Here is a 15,258-nt window from a genome sequence, read left to right as displayed (position 1 = left end):
AGAGTCGGACACCAGGCGACGGCCTCGCAGCTGATCAGCTCCCAGCGCAACTCCGTTGATCTTGGGCAATGGACCTTGGACCCATGATGGTGGAGGTTCACAGGTCTCTCCTTGGCAAAGGCGGGCTCTGGCCGGCGGCGGTGATTTCTCACGGCTCCCCCTTGCGACGACGGTCCGGTCTGATGGCGATAACGATCACAGCACTTCTGGTCATGCTGTTGATCGAAGTAAAGTGCAAGACTGCTCCTGGGCACACGGTCACGGGGCAATTCTCACGAAGGTCTCAGGCTGCAAAAAGCACACACACACACAGCGTCACTGAGACACAGGCTCGGGCCAGCGGCGGTGATTTCTCATGGCTCCCCCTTGGGACGACAGTCCGGGCCGATGGCGATAACGATCACAGCACTTCTGGTCACGATGCTGATCGAAGCAGAGCGCAAGACTGCTCCGGGGCAGACGGTCACGGGGCAATTCTCACAAAGGTCTCAGGCTGCAAAAAGCACACGCACACAGCCTCACTCAGACACACTTGGAAACTTTTATGTTCCTGGGTTTCCACAACAGGGAGCCAGCTCCTCTCGTGCCCTTGGAGACAAGTTACCTCAGGACACAGCACACAGCAAAGTCATTTCAAACAGGGAGACACAGCACACAGCAAAGTCCCTTGTCCTCTCCTTGGTCAAATTGGCAAACTGCAGGCCAGCCCCAGAACACACAGCAAGGGCAGTCCCTCTCTTCAGTCTCTTCAGCTGTTCTTCTTTTATTTATTTATTTATTTATTTGCAAACTTGTACCGCGCTAGGAATCGACTCCCGAAGGAGTATCTCCGCGCCATTGGCAGCATCTGAGAGCAAAAAAGGCCCAGTCATATATCTTCATTACCTAACCAGACATCTAATAATTAAGGAGGAATGTTTTTAGCTTTTTCCTAAAGGGAAAATGTTCCCTGCATAGTCTAATTTCCTTAGGAAGTTCATTCCATAACTTTGGGCCAACTACTGATAAAGCCCTTCCCCCTTGTCTTGTCGTCCTGAACCTGGGGACACATAACAATTCTTGACCCTCAGATCTCAGGGATCTGGAGGGAACGTAAGGGATGAATTTTTTGGTTAAGTAATCTGGACCTTTACCACTAAGGCACTTGTGAATGATGCAACAAGTTTTAAACAACACCCTCTGTTTCACTGAGAGCCAATGAAGTTTAGCTAGTAATGGCTTTGAGGGAGTACGTGACGGGACATTGAGAACCAAGCACGCAGCAGTATTTTGCACAACTTGTAGTCTAACAATGATCCCCTCATTGGCCGCTAGCAGCAAACCATTACAATAATCCAGCCTGCTCAACACGAGCGACTGTACTAGTGTTTTCCTGGTGGTATCAGGTAACAGGGGGAATACCTTCCGGAGAAGCCCGATAGCATGGAAACAGGAGCTGACCACTTGATTAGCATGTTGTTTCAGGGCAAGCTCCTGATCCAGTTTTACTCCCAGATCTTTCACCACCACTTTGGGCTCAGGGACTGGGCCTAGATCTTGAGGCCACCAGTCAGGAGTCCACAGGCGTTTGGCTTCCCCAAAGAGCATCACCTCAGTCTTCGAGACGTTACACTGTAGGAAGTTTGCTGCCATCCAATAAGCCACTTCTTTCATCCCCCGGGCAAAGGAGTCACGCACTTCAGGAGTCATGGTTTTAAAGGGAAAGAGGAGTTGGGTATCGTCCGCATACGATACGGGAATAAACCCGTGGGATCTCATGATGTTAGCTAGGGGTGCCACGTAGATGTTAAATAACGTAGGGCTCAAACAAGAGCCCTGTGGCACCCCCTTAGAGATCTCCACCTCCTCTGACTGATATGGGCCCAAAATGACTCTCTGAGTGCGTTTGGTGAAAAAGCTCCTTAGCCAGGCCAGCGCCTTGCCTCCCAGACCGATGTCAACTAGTCTGGAGGTCATGATGTCATGTGAGACTGTGTCAAACGCCGCTGACAGATCTAAAAGCACCAGGATAGCGGAATAACCCCTATCCTGTAGCATATGAAGATCGTCAGCGACGGACAGCAAGGCGGTCTCAGTGCTATGCCTAGGCCTAAACCCAGACTGAGATGGATCTAGCCCCCCCGCACTTTCGATGTATCTTGACAAGTGCCGGTTCACAAACTTCTCAGTGAGCTTCCCTAAAAAAGGGAGGAGAGAGATCGGTCTCAGGTTTGACAAATCAGTCCAGGGGATAGAATTATTTTTCCGCAGAGGCCTCACCAGGGCATGCTTCCAGTCCAGGGGCACTTTCCCTGTACCCAAGGATAGATTAACTACCTGCCGAATTCCAGCACCCAAATCGTCAATCAGTAGTGGCATAATATGTGCCGGGATGGTATCTGTAGGGCACCCGCTCTTTGTTTGAAAAATAAGAGCAGTTATCTCCTCCGTTGAGATAGGTGGGAATTCGACAAGCTTACTAGTCTTGTTTTCTGCTATCCTAATGTGTGGCTGAACCATATAGTCAGCTGATCCTATATTGTTAGGGATGGATTTGGAGGTTAGTATTTTAGCGTAAATGCCTTCTATTTTTCTAACGAAAAACTGTGAGATATTGTCACAGAGTTCCTGGGATTCGATCCCCTCAGTTTCACAGGCAGTAGGCTTGATAAAGGTTTGTAGGATTTGATAGAGAACTTTCGCATTCGTACCAGCTGCTGATAATTGGGCTGCTATGTGCTGTTTCCGAGCAGACCGAATTGCTTTATGGTACCTTTTTAAGGACATCCTATAGTTCTCTCTATCCTCTGCCTTGCGTGTGACCCTCCATCGTTTTTCTAACTTCCTCGTAGTTAGTTTTAATTGTCTGAGATCATCAGTGAACCAAACTTCTTGTTTTGAGGCAGGCCGAGGTTTATATGTTCTAAAGGGAACAACATTATTTATGGTTGCTGTCACAGCTTCATTAAATGTACATAATGCGATGGTTGCATTATCCCCACATTCTTCCCAATTGGGTTCAATATAATTCCCCCTAAAACCCTCTGGGGTTAATTTATTCCACGGTCTCCTGACGTCTGCCATAGTCCTCTGGATGCCCTTAGCTCTATAATTGGACCGGGTGTAAAAATCAATAATGGAGTGGTCAGTCCAATCCACTTGAATAGGAGTCAGACAATTTATAGCTGAGAAGTTGCAGAGCACTAGATCTAATGTGTGGCCTGCTAAGTGTGTGGGCCCCTGGTTCATTTTATTGAGTCCAAGTGTGGCCAGATCCGTCAGAAGAGTCTGTGCCTCTACACAAGTAGGAACTTCGCTGTGGACATTGAAATCCCCAACCCTTTGGCAGAGGTTCCTCTTGATCATAAAGTAGTTTCAGTCTTGAGTTCAGTCTTGCGTTCAGGGGTTTCAGCTCTCACATTTATACCCCTAAATGCCTTTGAAGTCTTTGAGTTCAGGGGGCTCTGAGCCCGGTCCAAACCAGTTGTGGGTGTCTTCTTGCCAGTGCACACTTTCTTTGATAGTGAGGGTCTGGGCCTCAGACACCCTGCAGGAGGTAGAGCCATTCTTTTGTGGCAGCAGCACAGCCCTCTTCGTATCAAAGGGGCTACTCCTCCCACCACACCAAATGCAAGCCAGTCTGTTGCTGTCTCACCTACTCCTCCCTGGTGTCAGGACCCTCCCCAGACCCTGTTGCATACAAGCCCAGACAGTCAATACACAACCAGGCAGAGGCATGCAGGATGGTTAGGACAAGAAACTAGCCACTTCTAAAAGTGTGGTTTCTAAACACACAATTCAAAAACCATCTTCACAAAAAGATGTGTTATTAAATTCTGAGTTCAGGCTAACTCCATCTCTCCATCTTATGCCTATGGGAAGATATGCTGGAAACAAGTGACACAGCGTTCCCCATTCTGTCCTATGGGCAAGATGGCCTTGCAACAGTGAAAGACAAATTTGGCAGTATTACACTGTCAGGACATGGTACGCACCTCAGTACATGTCCTACCTTTCACATACACGCCACCCTGCCCATGGGGGGTACCTTGGGTCTACGATAGGGGTGTCTAATGCGCATACAAAGGGAAAGGTAAGGCCTGGCAAGTGGGTTTACTTGTCAGGACAACAAGGCAGCTAACAAACTGTGCGCAGGCACTGCAGTGTCAGGCCTGAGATCTCTTTTTAGGGCTACTTGTGTGGGTGGCACAATTAGTGCTGCAGGCTGACTAGTAGCATTTGCATTACCAGCCCTGGCACACATAGTGCACTTTACTAGGGAGTTTACTAGTAAGACAAACTTACCAATTATGGACAAGCAATTACCATAACACTTTATACAGGGAGCACTTGCACTTTGACACTGATCAGCAGTGGCAAAGTGCATAAATCATGTAAGTCGGCAAAACAAAATCCATCACAGCATCAAAAATAGAGGAGGTAGAGGCAAAAAGTCAGGGGGAACCACACCAAGTAATGCCAGGTCTAACACAAAGGGTGTTGAACACAGTCAAAAACCTGCCTGTAAGTTATCATTCTTTAAACTGCTCTTGAAGTCATATGCCATGTGCATTTGCTTCCTTGGCATTTGGATGTTAGACTTGGCTGGAAATAAAAAAGTCCCAGCTGCCTGCAGTTTGGTGCTCCGAACGAAATACAGGGAACATGCAGGCACTGGTGAACTATTTCCCAGCATTGGAAAATGACTACCACAAATTCAGCACATTTCCCTGTGGATCCTGACCATAAATAGCTACCCGAACTGGGATCCGGTGGATTTCCCTTATTTTTAGGACTGGTTCTCACCTACCAGACACAACAATTTCTACTCACTCACTCTACTGACCATCCATGACCATGCAGTCTCAGAAACCTCGGATCCATTTAGAAAGTCTTTCCCTGATGAACGAAAGATCCACAGAGCCATCCTAATGGCAGATTATGCACCATATAAATGTCAAATAGTAATAGCAATAGAAGAAGTAGACAATAGAGTGAGTACAAAGACAGAAAACCATACACATGGAGGGAAAAGCGGAGTTTAGAAAGAAGCAATTCCAGGGTATAGGGCATGGGCATTTAGTGTAGCAGACTACTAATTGGTCGGGTGAAGGTGTTCTTAACTCTACCCCCTCAAAGTACAATAGTTAATTGCCCTAACATCTGGTGAACATGTTGTTAGCAGATCGATCTTTCACAGGTTGTTGTTAATTTGGTATTTCATCGGTGGGCTGCTGGTGGTGACTTCTGTCTACATGCCAGTGAATTTTGTTAATGAGTTGTGGACCTTGGTTTAGTTCCTCACAAATTACAAAGTAGCCAATTCATATGACTGGGTTCGGAGAGTTTTAGGAGATTTCAGAATGTATGCTTTTGCAAAATCTCTTCAGAAAGTGGCTAAGAATTGAATCATTAATAGAGGTTATCCTTCATCTAACCAATATGGCTGTTGATGGGGGTAAAACATTGAAGGAGCAGCCTGATCATTTGAGCAGTGAATGGCATTGCTGTTGTATGTAGGTAGTATACTATGTATAGGCTATGCACAAATATTACACATTTTTGGGGAAATGGCTACCCCAGTAGTTCTTGACCAGTAGTCCACGGACCCCTGGGCGTCTGTAAAGCCTACTCATGGGGGCAGCGACTGCGTAGAAAATGAAATAATATTAACAGATTATTAAATATAAATAAATAAAGAGTAACATGTAAAATTGTGAATTTTAAAACATTTGTTAATGGAAAGGAATCTGAAATTGGAGGCTGACTATTAAGTTAGTATCTTCAAATTGTGGTTGCAGTGCAAAGGCATAAAAAAAATTATAGGCTCATGTATCAAGAGGTTCTATCGATTCTGTGTGTATGTTAGTACATATGGGCCATAGTATGGAGTATGGACGATGAGTGGCCTCAGTTGAATTTAGAAACATTTCAATCTTCCCATTAATATTAAAATGTTTATTTTTTTAATTTCTTTTTAGATACAATAAAAAATGCACTCATTTGTGTATTTGTTTGATAAATGCTTATTTCTGTATTATTTGTGTGTTATTTTGTGGTTTAAATAATTGCAAATTCTTATGCCGGTGTCCTTGGATTCCAGTAATGACTCAGTGAATGTACTGTATTCCAATAATGATTCCATGGTAATCCCTGGGTTCCAGTAATGATTAAGCGGGGTTCCGCTGAGGGGAAATGTTTAAGAACCACTAGACTAAGCTATGAGTCAAACATTCATGACTTGTTTTCTTTTCCTCTCATTGCAGGAAACCTGGAGGGATTCTTCTCAGTGGATCCACTCTCAGGGACAATCACCCTCTCCAAAACACTGGAGCAGCCGAGGCAGGAACGTTTTGTACTCACTGTCCAGGCGGCAGACCAGGGAGTGCCCCAGCTCCGGGACACCAGCACAGTCCACATCCACATCATAGCTTCGGACAACACCCCTCCAAAATTTTCATCTACTGAATACTTTCAGGAGCTCAAGGAAAACACAGCAGCTGGCACACCAGTTATGTTGGTCTCTGCAACCAGTTTGTCAGCCATCAGCTATGAAATAAGATCTGGGAACAAAGACAATGCCTTTTCCATAAATTCCTATTCAGGCCTCATTTCCACTCAGAGGAACTTGGATTTTGAGAAGGTCTCCTCTTATCAGCTGAAAATATGTGGCACTAACATGGCGGGTGGCCTGGCAGATGTGGTTGTCCTACTTTACCTCCTTGATGAGAATGACAATGCCCCGATCTTCCGTGACTCTTACTATGTTGGCCGGATTAGTGAGGCTTCTCGTATCAACAGCATTGTTATGGATGAAGCCAACAAACCTCTGGTCATACAAGCTACAGATGCTGATAGAGGTTCCAATGCATTGCTTGTATATGAAATTGTTGAGCCGGAGGTAAGGGAATATTTCAAAATAGATCCCAGTATGGGAACTCTCACAGTTGCCTCCAAACTTGACTATGAAGAGAGCCCCATGTTCCACTTTCATGTACAAGTTCACGATAGTGGGACACCAATGCTGTCTGCATCTAGACCTGCAAAAATCACCATACATCTCATTGATGTCAATGATTGCCCACCTGTTTTTCTACAAGACAACTATATGGTCACCATCTGGCTGCCACCTTTCCAGGGTATGGAGATCTTGACAGTGCAGGCAAAGGATGCGGATTCAGAGGTGGCGTACAGTATTTTGGAAGGCAACCTTAATACTGCCTTCTTCATCCATCCACTGACTGGTCTCATCTCCGTCATCAATTCAACTACTCTAGAACGATATCATGAGCTCACAGTCCGGGCTTCTGATGGATTGTTTAAAAGTAGCAGCTTGGTAAAAATACATTTCTCAGAAGCACATGAAACAGACTTAAAATTTGATCAAGAAGAATACACCGCAGAGTTAATGGAAAATTCTTTGACTGCTGAGACTCTGATGGTTCTTGGAGTTTCTGGTAGTCGACTAAATGAGCCTCTTTTCTTCTCTCTCTTGAATGGTAAAGATCATTTCCAAATTGTCCAGTCTTCTGGGTTGATTCGAACAAAAGGTGTGCCATTTGACAGGGAAGAGCATGACATCTATGATGTTACTGTTGAGGTTAAGGATAACAGAAACCCCCCAAGGTTGGCTTGGAGCCATGTCAAGATCCATATTAAGGATGTCAATGACAATGTTCCAGAATTTGTGAATCTGCCATATAAGATATCAGTGCAGGAGGACATTGAACAAGGAAATGTCATTTTGCAGGTCTCTGCCACCGACAAAGACTTTGGAGATAATGGAGCAATAACCTACTCCTTGGAAGAGGACTATAAATACTTCTGGATCGATCCTAATCTAGGGAACATATCTATCAAGAAACCCTTAGATTACCTATCACTGAATAAATATATCCTGAAAGTTATTGCTAAAGATAGAGGAACACCTCCCCTGCAGAAAGAAGAACAGGTGTTAATCATTGTGAGAAATAAATCCAATCCAATATTTCAAAATCTTTATTACGTGGTAAAAGTGCCTGAAAATATTATTGCCAATACACCTATCCTTCACATACAGGCCCGCAGCCCAGAAGGACTACGCTTGATCTACAACCTTGTAAGCAAAGATGCACTGAAACTGTTCAACATAGACTTCAAGACAGGTGTTCTGAGTGTTATTGGTTCTTTGGACTATGAGGACAAAACAAAGCATGTGTTAACTGTGAGGGCCACAGACACCGCAATGGGGTCCTTCTCAGAAGCTACAGTTGAAGTTCAAGTGGAGGACACTAATGATAATCCACCTATATTCTCTCAGATGGTTTACAGTGCTGTTATCTCTGAAAACTTACCTGCTCACACTCCTGTTGTTTTTGTTAATGCTTCAGATGCAGACTCAGGGAAAAACAGAGTGCTTTCTTATCAAATCTTACCTAACGGCTTGGACGGTTCCTTGAAGTTCTTCCATATTGATCCAGACACTGGAGAAATATCAACAACTCAGGAACTGGATTATGAAACGCATCAGCAGTTTCATCTCAAGGTTCAAGCAAGAGATCATGGAATGAGGGCTCTGAGTGGTGAGGCCCTAGTGACTGTCAAGGTATCTGATGTCAACGACAACCCCCCTGAGTTCAGGCAGCCCCAGTACGAAGCCAGCGTGAATGAGCTAGCTACCTGTGGCCACACCATCATTAAGGTCCAGGCTCTTGATCCTGACAGTGGAGGACTTGCCAAGATGGAATATCTAATCCTGTCAGGCAATGACCGCAGGCATTTTGCAATCAACAACACATCTGGTATTCTCTCAGTTGCCAACTTGTGCAAGAAGAATATGGAGAGTTTTTACAGCCTCAGAGTTTCTGCCTCAGATGGAGTTCATAGAACGGCAGTACCTGTCTATATAAATACCACCAGTGCCAATAAATACAGCCCAACCTTTCAACAGAACATATTTGAAGTGGAACTCACAGAAAATGCAGATGTGGGGACCACAGTGATAGACATTCTGGCAGTGGATCCAGATGACGGTCCTTATGGCTCCATTGATTATACCATCATCAACAAGTTGGCATATGACAAATTTTCCATTGACCAGACAGGACGCATTGCCACCCTGCAGAAACTGGACAGAGAAAACCCAACTGAGAAAGTCATTGACATCAAAGTCATGGCTAGAGATGGCGGGGGCAAGGTGGCTTTCTGCACAGTGAAAATAATCCTTACAGATGTAAATGATAATCCACCACAGTTTAAGGCACCCAAGTACACATTGTCAATTCAGTCTAATGTCAGCATGGGATCCCCTGTCATTCAATTGATAGCTTATGATGCTGATGAAGGCCTGAATGCTGATATCACCTACTCTGTTGATACACTTGAAGGGGCCACAGAAGAGCTGATTGAGATCCACCCCTCCACTGGGATGATTACAACCAAAGAAAGTTTTGTAGGTCTGGAAAACAAAGTCTTTCATTTTAAAGTCAAAGCCCAAGATGGAGCTTCTCCCTACTGGGACTCTTCAGTTCCTGTGCACCTTCAAGTGGTGCCCAAAGATGTGTCCTTGCCGAGATTTTCAGAACCTCTGTACACTTTTGCCGCATCTGAGGACCTCCCTGCCGGAACTGAATTAGGATTGGTGAAAGCATTAGCAGTTGAACCTATCATCTATAGCCTGGTCAAAGGAACGACTCCTGACAGCAACAAAGATGGAGTCTTCACTCTAGATCAGCAAACGGGGGCTATAAGGGTTGGCAAGAATATGGATCATGAGACCACCAAGTGGTATCAAATCAATGTTTTGGCTCAGTGCTCACACCTTGAGACTGATCTGTTTGCACTGACTTCTGTGAGTATTCAGGTGAAGGATGTCAATGACAACCATCCTATATTTGAAGCCAATCCATATAAGGCTTTCCTCATGGAAAACATGCCAGCAGGAACCACTGTCATCCAGGTTACTGCCAACGATCAAGACGTTGGGAGCAATGGAGAAGTGACCTACAGCTTAACTCCAGACTCTGATGATGTGCAAGGGCTTTTCACCATTGATGGAGAGACTGGATGGATCACAACACTGAGAGAGCTCGATTGTGAGACCCAGCGAATGCACAAGTTCCATGTGGTGGCATCTGACCATGGTCGGAAAGTGCAGTTATCTTCACAGACACTGGTGAAAGTGACGGTCACGGATGACAATGACAACCCACCTCAGTTCACCTTGGAAACCTACCGGGGATCAGTGACTGAAAATGGCAAGCCTGGTGAATTCATTGTAGGTCTGAAAACCACTGATGCTGACATCTCGGAGCACAATCAACATATCGCCTGTTACATTACAGGTGAGCTATTCTGAACTAGTATTACAAGGCAAATATACAATTTCGTAACTTGGGGTAGTAACACTAGAATAAGAAAGAGAAAAAACATTCTTCCAATTTAAATATGTGATTAGATTGGGACCAAATTCGTTGTTTCCATTTTTTAAGCCGAAAACATTCAAAATGGTGTATTAGTGACCTGTGGCACTTTTATTTAGCTTGCGTCAAATGTCATGGAATATGCAGTTAGTGCCACTGTAAGACAATTTCCCAGTCCTATAGGACTGTGGAGGCAGTTGTCTATACAAAAATGTCCACTGCTCCGAACGTCTCTTGTAATCTCACGTATCCTACGACCTCCTTTCCCAAACGAGACACATTCTAGTTTTGAATGACTTTATTTTTTGTCTGAAGAAGCGTATTCCTTTCCGTGTTGAACAACTACGTTTTTCGTGACCTTTAAATTAACATGATATATCCTGCAAAGGAAAAGCTGCCTTCCCAGCTTTAACCAATTTTATAAAATGTGGCAGTATAGGGCTAGATATACATATCTCTGGTCGCAAAATACTGGTCGCCCTAGACACCCCTCCTTAAATAACAAATCGGTATTTAGTTGCAAACCCAAATCACGTTTTGGTAATATGTTACCGAATCACAATTTGGGTTTCACACATAATAAAAAAAAATTGTGGTCTATAAATCAGGCTGTTAGAGAATGCAAAAGGACTTCATAGATCTGGCCCTATAGTCCCCATTTAATCATGGGCCACCACAAGCTCCTAAGAAACGTGTACAATTTAAAATTAAATCTTGCCTACAGTTATTAAAAACGACCTCCCTGCAAATAACAACAAATTCTCTTTAATTCCGATCTTATTGTTTTAGTTAATTGTAGTTCGTTGTTTTATTTAGAAAATATGCAAAATATCCAGTCTTTCTTTCTGCCAAATGCCAATAATAGCGAACCAACATCAACATGCAAAGAGGTAGTTCTTGTTACACAAGCATACAATGCAATAGGTCGCGCAATCGCGAGTCTTCGAGCCATTGGCAATGTAAATGGCAATGCCGTTTATAAAAAATGAAAAGGTATTGTCATTTATAATACCAACAGCTCAAACCTTTGCAAAAGCAACACCTATTACATTGCAGAGTGTGGTGTCCGTGAAGCGGGGACCGTGCTCAGTATTAAATAAGAAAAATAAAAAAAATAAAGGACTGTGTCCCTGAAGTGGGCACCGCGCTCAACATTAAAGCTTAAAAAAAAAGACATTCAAATTGAGCTAGCGACCCTAAAGTGGGTGCCGCGCTCAACATGCATATACAAAAAAAAGCAGCCACCTTTGTCACTATAAGTGTCCATAAAGCTGCCCATAAAGCTGCCCATGTACCAAGCCAAGTAAAAGGTCCAGTCCTTATGGGCAGTAACAAATGGAGATAAGGCGGTACTAGGGAGGGACTAACAAGCCATAAAATGAATCGGAAGCCAGCCTTTATGAAAGACAATGGCATAAAGCCAATGACAAATATGGTCAAAGAGTGGGCGGAGCTGCTAGTGCATACCCTAATACAGCATGCCTCGCAGAGCGATCAGTGCATGTGCGCTGCCGCTAGGCTCGACCTAAAAAGCAGTTATTTGAATAACACTATGTAATGCAGGAGCTCTGTTCACCCTGTGAATGCTGCAAAGGATGATTAACTGAAAGTTCTGGATTTCTGACTAAAAAGAACAAACTTTTTTTTTAAATTCTGATTTGTTTTTAGAGGCACATGTACCCTAAAAATACAAATGTAACAAATACAATAATTTTAAAACTTTTTCAAGAATGCCCTCATGTACTTAGAAGTGGCTATATTTCACCCCGGAAAATTGTTCCAAATCTGTAAGTGCTGATTTGTTTGCAAGGAAAAGGCTATTTTATAGACTGAAAGAAGCCATGAAAATCTGCCATTTTCTTAATTGACTGACGCAGTAGCTAACTCAGGGTGTCTTTCCTCCAGAGGGGGATCCGCTGGGGCAGTTCGGCATTGATCTGGTAGGAGGTGAGTGGAGGATCTCTTCCAAGGCTCCGCTGGACAGAGAAGCAGTGGAGAAATACCTCCTGAAGGTGACAGCCTCGGACGGCAAGTTCCAAGTGACAACCGACGTGGAGGTCTCCGTGCTCGACATCAATGATAATGGCCCTGAATGCCAGGAGGTGAGTGTGATGTCGGGCATGCGTTACATTCGTAGGACAACCTGCTGGGATTAATACGTAACCCGTTTAAGCAGCGGTGAATGGTTGAGTCCCGTGATGTTGGCTGGTGTAGTAAAAAGTATGACCTGTGAGCCCAGAAGGGGTCTTTCATGTTTGACAGTAAACCAGCCATTGCATGCGTGTGGTCTGTTCTGCTATGTCCAGCCTCTGTCTAGTTCGGGTCTGGCCGGGTCAGGTGGCTTAGTGGACTAATGAATACACTGTAAGGGCCTGTGTTTGATCTCATGTTCACAGGTTAAAATCCAGGCGGGTCCACTCAGCCTTTCATTCTTCTAAGGTCAATAAAAATTGGTACCACATGAGTTGGGTAACAATAAACATCTGTTATTCAGTGCCAAGATACCCTGCTGGGTGAAGGCGCGCTTTACAAATACATATGGTATGTAATGCGCCCACTCTTCAAGTGAGCACAGGGGTTTTGTTGGGGGCTTTGGAGAGCATGCCATCTAGGGAGCACATGTTGTTTGTGGGTGGTGGCACCATATGAGCAGCAATAAATACTCCACCGGGCTGAATGTTAACCTACTAAAATTATTACTCATCGATAAGTCATGGCAAAATAGAGCCTTGCCGAAAAGTGTGCCAAATGAGGTAGAAGTTGACCTTTGTATGTGTGCCCTGCAGAAGAGGCATGTTGTGTGCCCGAGGATTTCACAAAGTGGGGATCATGAAAGTCAAGTTTGATGTAAGACGTTGACAGGCATTTGGGCTCAGACAATTGTGCCCATGCAAAAAAAAGAAAATTAAATAAGTAAAGCAGGTGAACAAGAGAAAGAGAAAGAGAAAGTTAACATTGCACAGGTGTGAAGGGTGTTATTTGACTTTCCATGTGAGCTTTAATTACCTGTTTGATGGAAGTACCACAAGTAGATAAGACAAAGTCAGAAATAGTCAGGTGTGGGCGCATTGATGGAGTACAAAATTAGGCAAGTTCACATGGGATTGTGGGAGATGTATGTGAAGAGTGGATGAAGCTGGTCTGCAGTAGACTGGAATAGAAATGCATACAATGCCAAGACGTTAGGCCAGTATACGTGATGAGGAATAGATTGGCCAAGCAGCAGCAGTGAAATAGAAAAATGAGCATGTTTGTAGAGAGTTTGAAGGGGACAGGCACTGGATGAAAGCTGAGTAAATTAGACGGGGTCCAGAAGTAAGGGGAGCTTAAATGGTTAACTAATTGTGGAGCTGTGATGTGATTGCGGGATAACATGATGTTTTATCTCATTCACAGATATTCTACAAAGTGAGGGTCCTTGAAGACGCCCCAACTGCACACTCTCTCCTTTATATATCTGCCAGTGACGCTGATGTAGGCAGTAATGCCCAGATTATGTACACCCTCCATGGTGGTGGGGCTGAGAAGTTTCGACTGGACCCTCACACAGGTGAGAATTCTAATGTGATGCTCAGTTGTCACATCTTTCAGTGATAAATAATCAACATTCAGGATTTGTTCTCTAGATTAATATGTTGAAAAAGAGCTAGAATTTAATTTATATAATTTGTTTCCCAGTGAAATTTTCATAAATGTTTACTTATTAATCCTCGGGTTACACAGAGTCATTGCAAGGCAATTTGGTGTGATACTCTAAATATCAGGTAGATTTTGTACATTATTACATACAGTGAATTTAATATTCATGCAGACTCCGTACATTGCAAGATTTCTTAGCACGATAGGAGATTGATTTTAATCTCCTTCTGTAGTGGTATAACTATAACTAAGTTAGAGTAATTGAGCGCAATATGTCCTTGCTATGAATTTCTTTGGAATTTCAATAACCACATGTACTTTCAACTATGACTCCTGGGACTTTGCAAAATAAATAACTTCTGTTTGTCAATTATTGCCAAATGGTCTTATGACTATCTTCTTCCCAATAGCCATTGCATTCTTTCTATTTGTTTCCTCTAGGAAAGTTGACCACCTTCTTACAGCTGGATCGGGAGACAATGGAAGAATACCATTTGTTGGCCAAAGCAACCGATGGAGGAGGTCTTTCCTGTCACACCAATGTGACTGTGACTGTGGAAGATGTGAATGACAATGCACCTGTCTTCCTTACCAATCACTACACCGTTGCTGTCTTTGATAACACTACTCTCGGGACGCCCATTGCTGTGGTATTTGCCAAGGATCCAGATGAAGGCAAGTGTGTGTTTGGGGATGGAGGAGACTCTATTTAATATTTATAAGCATGGATGTGGTGAAAATATGACACAGCATGTCAAATGTTCAATAACATTAATAGATTGCAATTCATATAGTCTAAATACCACATTTATTATGGGTGCCCTCAGGCACCCCCCGCCACTGGGACCGCGGGGGAGCCTGAAGGCCCCCACGGTCTGTGACAGATACTCACCTCCTGCGGGAGCCAGCATTGCTTTCAGATATAGGGAGCTGCTGGCAAGGCAGCTCCCCATATCTGAAAGCAATTGTGCTTTGCTTCCAGCAAGCAGGAGTATTATCAGTGCTCTCACTTGCTGGGAGCAGAGTGTTTGTTGTGGCTTGGCGGGAGCGGTAAAGCTCCCCCAAGCCATAGCAAACAGCCAGGTCCCGGGAGTTGGCACCCCAGGACATAGCAGAAGCTGGCACTGGGAGGTGGTGGTCCCAGGTCCATTAGTGCCCCCCTCCTTTCTTGTTTGGAGGGCCTGCCCAGGGGCACAGAAGTTCCACGAGGCTACCCCAAGTATCAGTACATAAGCCCTGG

General features: G+C 44.2%; 1 protein-coding gene across 1 annotated transcript in view; it reads left to right on the top strand.

Annotated features, from left to right (window-relative positions):
- FAT2 (FAT atypical cadherin 2) overlaps positions 1-15,258 on the top strand; it is a 201,800-nt gene that overhangs the window by 103,879 nt on the left and 82,663 nt on the right. Inside the window, exons 9-12 of the mRNA XM_078653414.1 lie at positions 6,246-10,301; positions 12,285-12,481; positions 13,776-13,929; positions 14,460-14,693. Coding sequence (XP_078509540.1) covers positions 6,246-10,301; positions 12,285-12,481; positions 13,776-13,929; positions 14,460-14,693 — 4,641 coding nt within the window. The remainder of the gene's footprint in view (positions 1-6,245; positions 10,302-12,284; positions 12,482-13,775; positions 13,930-14,459; positions 14,694-15,258) is intronic.

Source organism: Lissotriton helveticus, chromosome 7 (genome assembly GCF_964261635.1).
Source record: "Lissotriton helveticus chromosome 7, aLisHel1.1, whole genome shotgun sequence".
NCBI lineage: Eukaryota > Metazoa > Chordata > Amphibia > Caudata > Salamandridae > Lissotriton > Lissotriton helveticus.
This window is presented reverse-complemented; position numbering and strand designations above follow the sequence as displayed.